The 12,568-nt window shown below is 32.2% G+C and overlaps 1 protein-coding gene across 2 annotated transcripts in view; it reads right to left on the bottom strand.

The window, feature by feature from the left end:
* ADK (adenosine kinase) overlaps nucleotides 1-12,568 on the bottom strand; it is a 447,994-nt gene that overhangs the window by 221,872 nt on the left and 213,554 nt on the right. For both annotated transcript variants that reach the window (XM_019745975.3, XM_019745976.3), the window contains exon 6: nucleotides 10,266-10,374. In XM_019745975.3, coding sequence (XP_019601534.1) covers nucleotides 10,266-10,374 — 109 coding nt within the window. The remainder of the gene's footprint in view (nucleotides 1-10,265; nucleotides 10,375-12,568) is intronic.

Below are 12,568 nucleotides of genomic sequence, written 5' to 3'. Positions count from 1 at the left end.
ATTTATCTAGAAGGATAACAGCAGCAGAACATATGGGTTAAACCATATTAGGTTATAGAGATTCTATTATGCGCACAGTAAATATGTTGGAAACAGATACAGTTCTACAGATACTATACTGTTTATGTCCAGTTTATATACAATTTCAAAGATATGACAACTAGCACATAAAGATGTACACTGCCATCATAATGTTTATAAATTTTGCCTCTCTTAATCATGTTTATTAAAGAGATTTAGTAAACACCTCATTTTCCCAAGCAATTGCTGATTGGTCTGAAATATATAAATAAAGTAAATGGAAGTGGAAACATTTCAGTAGATGGTTTGTTAATTCATTTGGGGCTCTGTATAAGGGCCTCCTGTCTTAACAACTAAGTGCTATACATATGTTTATTTTCTTACCATTCTAAGGCAATTAGCACATAGTGTGGTTTCCAAGTTCACATAAAATTTCAAGGCTTCATTATAATGCCACAAGTCTAAAACACAAAAATCTTTAGAGCTCAAAGCTTCTTTAACCAATACTATCTTACTCCTACTATATATAAGTAAAATGATTATTCTGTTTAACTAAAAATAGCCTTACTTTAATATTCCATAGATTCCCTCCATCTTAGGAGAGAGTTTTACTTTTAATAGCTGCCAAAAATGACACCTAAGAAAAATTACAGGAATAGAGAAGCAAATTGCCCAACTTGGATAAAATATTTATCTATAAAAATCACAAAGTATTAGTATCACTAACAAATGATACTCTTAGAATTTAACCTGACAGAAAAAAAACAATTCTAAAGAAACTGGAAATGAATACAAGTAGAACTTCCATTATCACACTCATTTGAAAAATTTTCTAACAAGAATCAAAGATTGTCCCTATTAAGGCAGAAGTAAGAACAATAATTATTTGTGTAACTTACTGAACATCAATAACATATGGAAAATGTTTTAAAGTTAAAACTTGAACTCTAATGCTAATATTTAATAAGAAACATAATTAGCAGTCTTTTTCTTGTATCTTTCTACATTATATTTATCTATCTTTATATTAAAACTATCTTTACCATAGTTTTGGCCTTTTATACTACTTGAAGGGATGTCAAATTGGCACACAAAATTCTAAACCCCTACATGACAAAGAGTTGTATATAGTGTCAGGAATTAAACAGAAACATGAAATACTCCAGATAAAAGAAAAAATACCCACAAAAAAACCCCACACATTTCTTCTCATTTTATTTTTGGAATTTGTAAATGTAATAGTTAAGGTCACCTGTAAGGACGTTTTCAAATAAAGGCTGAACAATTCATAGGTAATCCCTAACGAAATCAATGAAGCAGTCCAGAACAAAATGGTCAAAATCTTGAGCAAAAAATACAGGAACAAAACTATAGTGGGAGTTCCAATCCATGAGTTCAAAAGCTGCATTCAAACACTGATAAAATGAAAAGTCAGAGGTAGTTCAACCATCTTACCTCCTTAATTAATAATCTCAGAAGACTATTATAGATAAATTAATAAATTCCAATTAGAATTCCAAAAATTGCTTTCAATTTTATCTAAACGTTTTACAAAGAACTGTGATATTACTAAATCAACTGTCATTCACAAAATAGCTTACATTAAAAATACCTATTAGTTTACTTTCTCTGATAAAGTATATTCATTATATTCATTATAATACAGCTTTCGGAGGAAGACATTATAAAAGCTTTTTCTATGGTCTAATAAGTTTTAAGGCAATGAGTTTTAAGTAACTGTATGTTATTAAAACTTCTTCAACTGTAGAGACTTGGGGGAGTTTGGGGGGTGGCAAATCTCAAATATGTATATTAAGTAATTGTTATCTTTCATGTGTTTTTATATTACTCCAATTTCTATTAGGTTACCATTATAAGACAAATTCAGTCACTTTTGCTAGAACGTTTTAAAAATCTTTTCATGACAGAGTTAATAATACCAATGACACATACTAAATTTTGAGCATAATCAGAACAATCTTTCATGATTTCCAATCAAGTTTTATGTAAGCATATCTTTAGTAAATATTATCGTTCCAATTTTAGTATATGTGCTGCCGAAGCGAGCACAGTAAATATTATCAAAATGTAACCAAATCCTAAAAAAAGAGCAATTATATATTTCATGATCCATTTATTCTAATTTGTTATTCAACATTTTAGAAAACATTTATATGTAAAATTTCAAATATATGATTTCTTAGACCAGATTTCTTACGATTTATAACATCTCATTTTAAGGACGTATGTTATAGCTTTCAGATTACTGATAAAGATATTTAACTGCAACTGAGTCTAAATAGCAGTTCTATTAAGATAAATTATTACACATGGCATCATTAAGAATTTTAGTAGAAACCTCACCAACTAGGCCAAACAAAGTGAGAGATGTAAAACCCAAACAGTTGTTACTGACCATCATTTGTCCTTTATATACAAATATTCCTATTTCTTCCCAAGTATGAACTCTATTCCTTTTCTCCAAGAATGTACACTTCTCCAAACTATATTTCCTCTACTACCTCCGTTTATCCCAGAAGCAAACATTAGTAACAGTTGAAAACCCTACCCTCACAAAAATTATATTCCCCAAAATGGTGAGATTCCAGGCTGAAAATAAATAAAAGCAGTCAAGATGGAATTATAAAATAGGTTAAAAAAAAAGATCTGTAATACACCATGGGAACTGGAAAGATCACAGAAAGATGGAAATAGGCACAGGTGCCAAAGGAAAATTCAAACTCCAAGCCCCATATTCTCAGACAATTATTGACAAACTGTGATTCACTATTCTTTCATATATAATTATTTTTACTCTGTAAAAAAAGGCACACATGCAGCTAATTTAATTTATGCAAAGTTAGTCACAAGGCACTGAAAGTTTTTTGTTAAACCTATCTTAAATATCTGCTTAATCTCCAAAGTTAAATATTCTCCCTATAATAAGCCTAAACTTGCTAGCTGACTTGTGTTTTACAGCATATTTGAAACTTGGCAACTTTTTCTCATTAAAAAAAAAAAAAGTTATTAGAAATAATGCATAGATTTCTATGCAAAATCCAACCGTACTCACAATGTAAGCCAAAACACTGTAAAGGGATGGCTGAAAATATTTTTTTAAATTACTGCAACATTGGTAATTAATTATACATAGATGAACAGTTACGTATTAGCTGAAAGCTTTTAAAACTATTTTTAAGTGATAAAATGGGAGCTAGAGAATTTTACAGAATCTAGATAGAATAACACTTTGGGGGAACTTTTGAGGTTGAGTCTCCCTCAAGACTAATTTAAGACTAATTTCTCAACACAACTTGGGATTTCTGCATTCTGGTATTACTTGATTATTCCCTATAACACACCTATTAGTAGGGGTGTTGGTCATGCAGACATTCAAATAGTTCAAGGAAGGAAAAATAAAATTTGGGGACAGGGAAAGAAAGAATTAACTAGGTTAACTGAGAACTAAATCTGCAATTTAAAATAAATATACCTTGTTCCAGGTAAAGTCAGTATAGAACAATGGACACAAAGATAAACCATGGTTAAGTTACCAACAGGTTCAAATTCAAAGGAAAAGTTAGTGAGGCAATCTTGTAGAAAAAGAGAGACATCTTAAAAAGGGGAAAACAAAGTCACCCTGGGAATTTCCACTTTCAACCAAGATGGAGTGAATGAAGAGTGGATTTACACATCTACCTTAAACAACTATAAAAATGGAAAGAAAAAAACCCTATGAAACAATATTCAGACAGTGAACAATAACCAAAAAGGGACAGAATAAGGTGATCCCTACAATTAGTCAAAATTACTCTCTGGAGAGAGTTTCCAGGCTGTAGTGTGGGCAGAGAGAAGCTAAACAGCGTCCAATAGTCTCTGTTCAGGAAGGTCACAGTGCCTGGCACATGCCAAGGCAGAATACTGAACAGGAGAGAGCTGCCTGAAAAAAAGAGGTACAAAAGGAGAACTCTGGAGATCTGCAGGGGCTTCCCATAAGTATTGTGCATACACATTAGGAAGCAACCCAATGCTAAGGTAAGAACCAGAAAAACACACGTGTGATAGACATGGCAGACAAGGACATTAACAGTAGCTGTTATAACTATATTTTGTAAGTTAAATATGGTAAATGGCAACATGAGTATGTAGAGTAGACATGGCAGGGGTAAAAAAAAGGCCAAAGATCAAAACTATGTCTGAGATTTAAAAAGAATACACTGGATGAGATTAATGGCAGATTAGATATTGCAATGGAAATGATTAGTCAAAGTCAAGACATAGCAATAGCAATTATTTTTTTTAAAAAGGACAGAGAGAAAAAGAAATAATTGAAAAGAGCATCACTGAGCATGAGACAGTTTCAAGTGGCTTAATACCATGTTTCCCTGAAAATGAAACCTAGCTGGACCATCAGCTCTAATGCAAATGGAGTCCTCAAAGGTGGATAGGAGTGAGCAGAGAAAATTAATTTACAGAAAATTTTCCAAATTGAATAAACCCCAATCATAAGAAACACGAAAAAAACTCCACCAAGGTACTTTATAATAAAATTACTTAAAACCAATAAGAGAAAATCTTAAAAGCTAACAGAGGAAAAAAAAGACATATTAGGTAAGGAGGAACAATGATAAGAATGACAACAGACTTCTTCTCAAAAAACATTGCAAGGTAGAAGACAGTGGAGAAACAGAAATGGGGTTTATCCTCCAGCCTGAAACAACACAAATAAAAACAGACATGATAAATGACACAATGTTTTCAAGACAGTGGACATCAAGAATGAAAAATAGTGATCTTTGAGAGATGGGTAACAATCCAGGTGAACCATAAAGTTGAATCAGCTTACGGTCTTGAGAGTTCCCAGGCTACAGCATAATAAGCAGCAAATGGAGTGAAATCCAGTGAGTTGAGGAGATAGAGCTGAATCTAGAAAGACCAGAGCCATAAGAGTTCAGAGGCTAGAATACCAGAGCGGAGAAAGCTTTACAGGAGACCCTGAAAATCTGCAGAGGATTCCCCTTGAGCATTACCAGATCAGAGCCTGGGAACCAACCACCTGAATGCATCAGAGGGAAAAGGATTAGAGAGAACAGGACCTGGGGCACACATACCTCTGAAAATAGTGCCTGTTCCCACAGCTAGAGCAGAAAAGCTCATCATTAATGTGGTATTTCATAGAGTACAGGAAAGTCTTACCTCAGTAGTAGGGAATTTTTAGCTTCAGACCAGGGTTTCTTAACCTTGGCTCTATTGACATTTTGAAATGAATACTTCTTTGCTGTGGGGTACTGTCCCATGCTGTGGGGTACTGTCCCATGCATTGTAGGATGCTCAGCAACATGCCTGTTTTAAACCTACTAGTAGTAACCCTTAGTCATCACAATAAAAAAATGTCTCCAGACTTTGCCAAAATGTCCCTAAACAGCAAACTCGCCCCGGTGAAGAACCACTGCCGTTGAATGAGCACTAATAAATCATATGAGCCAGACTGAAAAGCACCAAACTCATTCCAAGTTAACAAGACTGGATTCCAGAATAAACCTCAATTAAATTTACAGTAATACAAAAACATCCTGCACCCAAAAAGGTAAAATTTGCAGTGTCTGACATGCAAAGAGGAAGGAAAATACAGCTCTTAGTGAGGAGGATAACTACTCAGAACTACCCCAGAATTGACACAGATGTTAAAATTAACAGAAAAGGACATTAAAACAGTTCTTTAACTGTATTTTACATGTCCAAAGTTAAATAGAGACAGAAACAGACAAAAGATGTAAATCAATCCTCCAGATATGAAAATAAAAAATGAAATTAAAAATATGCTAGATGGGATTAATGACAGTTCAGATATCACAGAAAAAAATGTTAGTGAACTAGAAGGCATAGCAAAAGACGATCCAAAATGCAACACAGAGAGAAAAGAATTCACAAGATGAAAAGGATGGTATCACTGAGCTATGAGACAACTTCAAGTGACATAATATATTGGTAATTTGAGACTCAAAAGGAGGGTTGGGACAGAAAACATATTTAAAGAAATAATGGCTGAAAAATATTCCAAACATAATAAAAAACTATAAGATCACAACTCTAAGTTAAACAATCCCTAAGCACAAGAAACATGAAAAAGAACACTAAGGCACAATACAATCAAACTGATCAAAACCAGTAATAAATAGGAGATCTTAACCGGAGCCAGGATTTGGGGTGTCTGCCATGTTACATCCAGAGGTAATGTACCAAGATGATGAGCTCAAATCTAACCGTATCAATAATCACATTAAGTAGGAATGGTGTAAACATCCCAATGAAAGGTACACATTGTCAGGTTGGACAAAAACTAATACTCAACAATATGTTGCCTACAAGACATGAATGTAAATAAACACACAAATAGCTTATAATAAAATAAATACACAAATAGGGGTGTTAAAAATAAACACACAAATAGGTTTTAAGTAAAAGGCAGAAAAAGATATACCATAATATCAAAATACCGTAACAGTCAAAAGAAAGTTGGATTGGCTATATTGTTACCAGCATAATAGAGCAAATTTGGGGACAATATATTACCAAGGATAAATAAATGATAAATGGGCCAAATAATCAATTATACACCTTTATGCACCTAATAACACCGTTTCAAAATACATGAAGAAAAGTCTGATAGCATTGCAAAGAGGAATATACAAAATCATAATGGTAGAAGGAAGAGCTCTAGGAAATCTCCCAGAGATTTAGAAAATAAAGATGTAGAAAATAAAGAACACGCTTCTAAATAACCCATGAGTCAAAGAAGAAAGAAAAAAAGAAAATAGAAAGTATTACAAGCTGAATGAAAATGAAAACACGAAATACCAAAATTTGTGGGAGGCAGCCAAATCAATGTTTCAAGAGACATTTATAGCACTAAACGTCTATACTAGACATGAAAAGTCTCAAATCAATGAATTATTCTTCCACCTTAAGAAACAAAGAAAAGGCAGATGGGAGGATGGTGAGGATGAAGGAAGAGGAGTAGAAGAACACATGAAATCCAAGGTAAGTAGAAAAACAGAAATAATAAAGAACAAAAATGAAAATGAACCTGGGCTTAGATATCTTACAAAAAGTGCTAGAAGACAATACAACAGTGTCTACAGAGTACTACTTTGTTCCACAAAATATAACATCAAACATGTTGTCTTTATATATATATAAAAGCAATGAAAAATAAATAAAAACTCAAGAAGACGGGAGCTCTGAGTTCTTAGGGGAAAACACATTTGATGACAAAAACGCAGTCAATTAAGAAATAATCAAAATGAACAATAAAGGAATGAGGAAAGTAGGGTAAAGTATTTGGTAAGCATTTAACTCATTTAAATGTAGAATTAAGACTAAGAATTATAGAACAGAATGCAAATGTTTAAACACTGAAATGTAAAAAACAACATAAAACTATAACTACAAAAAATCAAGAGGCAGGTTGAAATATTGAGTGCTAATTTTCTCATTTTTTATGGCACATTAATATTGTCTAAGAAAGGAAATACACAGTTTAGAAAAATTACTGTCTCTAATATCCTAATCTTGTTCATCAACCTTTTCTAAATATCAGTCTTAGGGGCTATTGTAAGAAATATTTCCTGTAAGAGAAGAAGAAAGATATATGTAAATATGACGCTAAGGTGAAGAGCACCTGAGATTTATATTTTTAAAACTGTAATTAGCTATCACCACCAGTAATCCCTAATCACCTAATGACAAGGAATTTGGTTTATACATGGGAAAAACTGAGTTTACATGCCATAAATGGGACACCTGCTTTAAAGTTAAAACAAAAAAAGACAACACTTTATTTAAATCAAAAGAAAATAATATTGGTATATGCATATTCCATTTTATTTATTTTTTAGTCTGGAAAGTTTTTTATGTGACCTCTGCATTGTAGGTTCATTGCATTATGTGACAAAAAAAAAAAGATCAAGGTTTTGAATTTTCTTAATGCTCATGACCATTACAAATTTATGGAATAATGGGAAGAATTACTGAGTGTGTAGATTTGGTTTATTTTATGTAATGCAGACAGATGTCTTAATTTTGGAAACTTGTTGAATAGATATACTGAGCTGCTTCCTTGGATCAAGAACTTTTTGTAATTGAAGAGCGCTTAGAATTTCAACTTGTTAAACCTCAGTAGTTTATGATGATGACATGAGAAGACTGCTGACCTATAGAACCTGAAAGTATGGAGGAGTCCAGCTGATTTGATGAACTAAGTATAGATATACCTACTCAATATAAAATATCCGTTTAAGCATATGCTAAGAGAAGACTAGACTGGATACTCTGTGCTCAAAGAGAATTAAAGATTTAAAAAACCATCAGAATGTCTTTGTGGAAATAACATTACATTTCAGAAGAGACTTCACAGATTTTAATGAATAAAAAGTATGCTCTTAGTTGTTAGCAAAATAAATACCTACTGAACGTCCACCAAGAATAACAGAATCCTAGTATCCAATATGAGTCTATTTTCAGAACTATTTTAAAACAGTCAAACTCTAAGCAAACTATAGAATTACCTGGCAATGTAAAAGAGCATTCTTTTTATATAATAGCTGAAATAAAAGCTAAGAGCTAACCGCTATCATCAGATATATCAACTGGAATCTATGTTTATATTTGTTTCTGACTGATTATACTACACAAGCTTCAAAAATAATTCAATTTTCTTTATTAATTTGACCAAAATTAATCACTCCACACTTTATACAAATGGCACTTGTATGAACAGTTAATATCACATAAAAATTCCATTCACCCAAACTTGGCTAAAGGGTCACATGTGCATAACTGTTAAAACTATGAGTTGTTTCCAACTTAGTTTATAATTCCGGGTCCAATTACTATACATTGAAATAGAGAGAATTCTAATTATCAGTTAAAAAGACTTTTCCATCATAATATATTGTCATATTTCGTCAATATAAAATGTAACATAAATAATGCCAAAAATTAAACCACATGCTTTGACAATGCAGATTTTCAATGTAAGATGGTTTGAAATAGTATATAAATCCCTCTAAAGAGCCACACTACAATAACATGCTACCAAGACATTACCCTCCCCCCCAAAAAAAGACCATTTTGAGAATTAAACTAAAATAGAAGAAAATCACTAGAAAAAAATTTTAATTTTTTAAACGTTTTTCTCACATAATGGCAGAAGAGGTAATATGTCTTTCCTCTATATAATCCTCTCGGTGTAAGCATTTATTTGACAGTTATAAAAAGTGGTAGGGTCCGCTATACAGAGGGATCAATAACAACCTTGTAAAGCCTACAGCAGTGCACATAAACATGCTGTAGGAGACATTAACACTAGACTGAAAGAAATAATTATATTTTCAATAAACATGTTCCTACTAGATAATCAATTTTTTTACCCGTCTTACCAGCTGTTTCACAGCTCAGGTAGTGAACGGCAGCAGCTGTTATATATCAAAACCGTATATTATATGCATTTGAGGTGTTTTTAATTTTTCATAGGCATCTACTTATTTGTGATCAGCCACATTTAACTCATATTAAATAAAAACAAGGTATTCATGGGGCGGTGAATTCAGGAGGATTTTCAGTACAATCTTATTTTAGAAATAAATTTTTAACCAATTATTCTTATGCCAGAAGACTTAATAATTCAAATTACATGCTGTCCTTATTCCCAGATTTAAGAGATTTGTCACGATCAATGTTTCTGAAATATTAAATTAAAATGTGTCATGGTAATTACTATGGAATAAACAGCAATTAGGATTTTTTAGGCAAATAAGCTCAAACTGTTTGCAGTGAATATTTATACCACTAATATCCGTTTGAGCGTATGCTAAAAAAATGCATTCATACCCATACAATGCATTCATCGTTTACAAGTAGTCTAAAAATATAAAATGTAAATTTGCAAAATCAAAAGATCTTTAGAAACTGATTTAAAACAGAATTCAATACTTGGTTAACAAACACCTATACCTAATGCATCCAAAAAGAGGCAGACTTGAAGGTAAATAATACAAATTATGTTACCACAGAATGATCATTAATTCCTGTTCTCTATTTGTAATAATGAACGTAACATATACTTTGAGATGGGTAAATAATTTGCAGGATAAAAGACAATTATTAAAAAAATTATATCAGGTAACAACTATAATTTATAGTGTAAACTATATACCAGAAATTTGAATTAGGTAAATACTTACTGCTATATAATAAACTCTTGCTTTTTCCACCAACATCCAGTTTTTCTCCATATCAAGATGTTTTTCTTTTTTATAACAGTTAGCAGCAGCAAGATTAGCTACAAGGGACCTAAAACAACAACAGAAAGCAAGTAGGTTTTTTTTTTCATATATAGTTTGTTCCTTTTTTTTTTTTCTGCAAACTTGTCATGTATTTCTACACAGTTAGTTAATATTTTTTGCAAATTTGATTTCACATTTTAATTCTTCAAACTACTGTGTACTGATTGTAATAAATGTAAATAAAATTAATTTTGTTTGAGATTTTTTTTGAGACTTCTATGTTGCCTTTGAGATAAGCAGAGATGTTAATCCTTGTTCTAAATCCCACCTGGTATTTTCAGAAATGGGTTTTTAAGTTTCCTTTTGATACTTAAATGATAAGATTATCTACTTTCTACATTAAAAAAAAAATTACGAGATGATTTATTGTAAATATAAATATGCATTAAAATAGATACACAAATATGATGTTTCTGATATTTCCAATATTTTACTGCTCTTGGTGGTAAGTGCATTGATTTTAAAATTTATTTACTTTTATTTTAAGATTTGTATTAAAAATATAGCTAACATAAAACACTATACCAGTTTCAGTGCATACTATAGTTTTTCAACATTTATATACTTAAGAAGTGATCACTATGTTAAGTTCAGCAACCATGTGACACTGTACTATGCTATCACAGTATTACTGACTGCATTCCATATACTGTATGTTACATCCCCATGACTTACTTGTTTTATACCTGGAAATTTGGACCACTTATTCCCCTTCACTTTCCCTTCCCCCTTTAATTTTTCAGTTACAGTTCACATTCAATATTATTTTATATTAATTTCAGGTGTACAGCATATGGTTAGACATTTATATAATTTAAGAAATGATCCCCCTGACTAGACTAATATTCACCTGGTACTATACATAGTTATTACCATATTATTGACTATATTCCCTATGCTTTACTTTACATCCCCATGACTATTTGTAACTACCAATTTGTACTTATTAATCCCTTCACCTTTTACACCCTGCCCTCCAACCCTCTCCCAACTATCACCCCAATACATCTAGTACCCATCTGACAGCATACATAGTTATTACAATATTATTGAATATATTCCTTATTCTATTCCCTACATCCCCATAATTACTTGTAACAACCAATTTGTACTTCATAATCCCTTCCCCTTTTTAACCCACACCCCCAAACCCTCTCCCACCTGCCAACCATCAAAATGTTCTCTGTATCTGTGAGTGTGTTTCTGTTTTGTTTGTTCATTCATTTTGTTCTTTAGATTCCACATTTCATCTGTATTTTCTCTGTCTGACATATTCCACGCAGCACAATATCCTCTAGGTCCATCTATGCCACTGCAGATGGCAAGACCCATTCCCTTCCCTAGCCAAGCAATATTCCACTGTACATATGTACCACCTCCTCTTTATCTATTCATCCATCAACGGACACCCAGGCTGCCTCCACATCTTGGCCCTTGTAAACAACGCTGCAATGAACAGATGGATGCACAGGTCCCCTTGAAGTAGTGTTTTGGGTTTCTTTGGATAAATACCCAGAAGTGGGATTACTGGATTCTTCTTTGTCTTTTGTTGTAGACTTTGTTTTAAAGTCTATTTTTCCTGGTATGAGTATTGCTACCCCAACTTTTTTTTAATTTCCATTTTCATGAAATAACATTTTCCATCCCTTTATTTTCGGTCTGTGTCTTTTAATCTAAAGTGAGTCTCCTGGAAGCAACATATGTAAGGGTTTTATTTTCTTATCCATTCATCCCTATGTCTTTTGATTGGAGCATTTAATCCATTTACAGTGAACATAACTGTTGATAGATATGTAGCTATTACCATTTTATTATTCATAATTTTGATTTTTTTTTTCATTTTAAGGAAGTCCCTCTAACATTCTTTGTAATACTGGTTTGGTGGTGATGAACTCCTTTAGCTTTTTCTTGTCTGGGAAGCTCTTTATCTCTCCTTCTATTTCTTTCCTTTTTTAAAAACTTCATTGACTTTTTAAATTGTGGTAAAATACACATAACATGAAGTTTTCCATCTTAACCATTTTTAAGTGTACAACTCAGTCATTAAGTACATCCACAATTGTTGTACAAAGGAAGGAAATTCTGATGAATGCTACAGCAAAGATGAACACTGAGGACATTACAAGTGAAATAAGCCAGGCACAAAAAGACAACTACTGTATGATTCAATTTATATGAGGTACCTGGAATAGGCAATTCAA

The sequence above is a fragment of the Rhinolophus sinicus genome, chromosome 15 (genome assembly GCF_057876585.1).
Source record: "Rhinolophus sinicus isolate RSI-liver-muscle chromosome 15, RSI-T2T, whole genome shotgun sequence".
Classification (NCBI taxonomy): Eukaryota; Metazoa; Chordata; class Mammalia; order Chiroptera; family Rhinolophidae; genus Rhinolophus; species Rhinolophus sinicus.
This window is presented reverse-complemented; position numbering and strand designations above follow the sequence as displayed.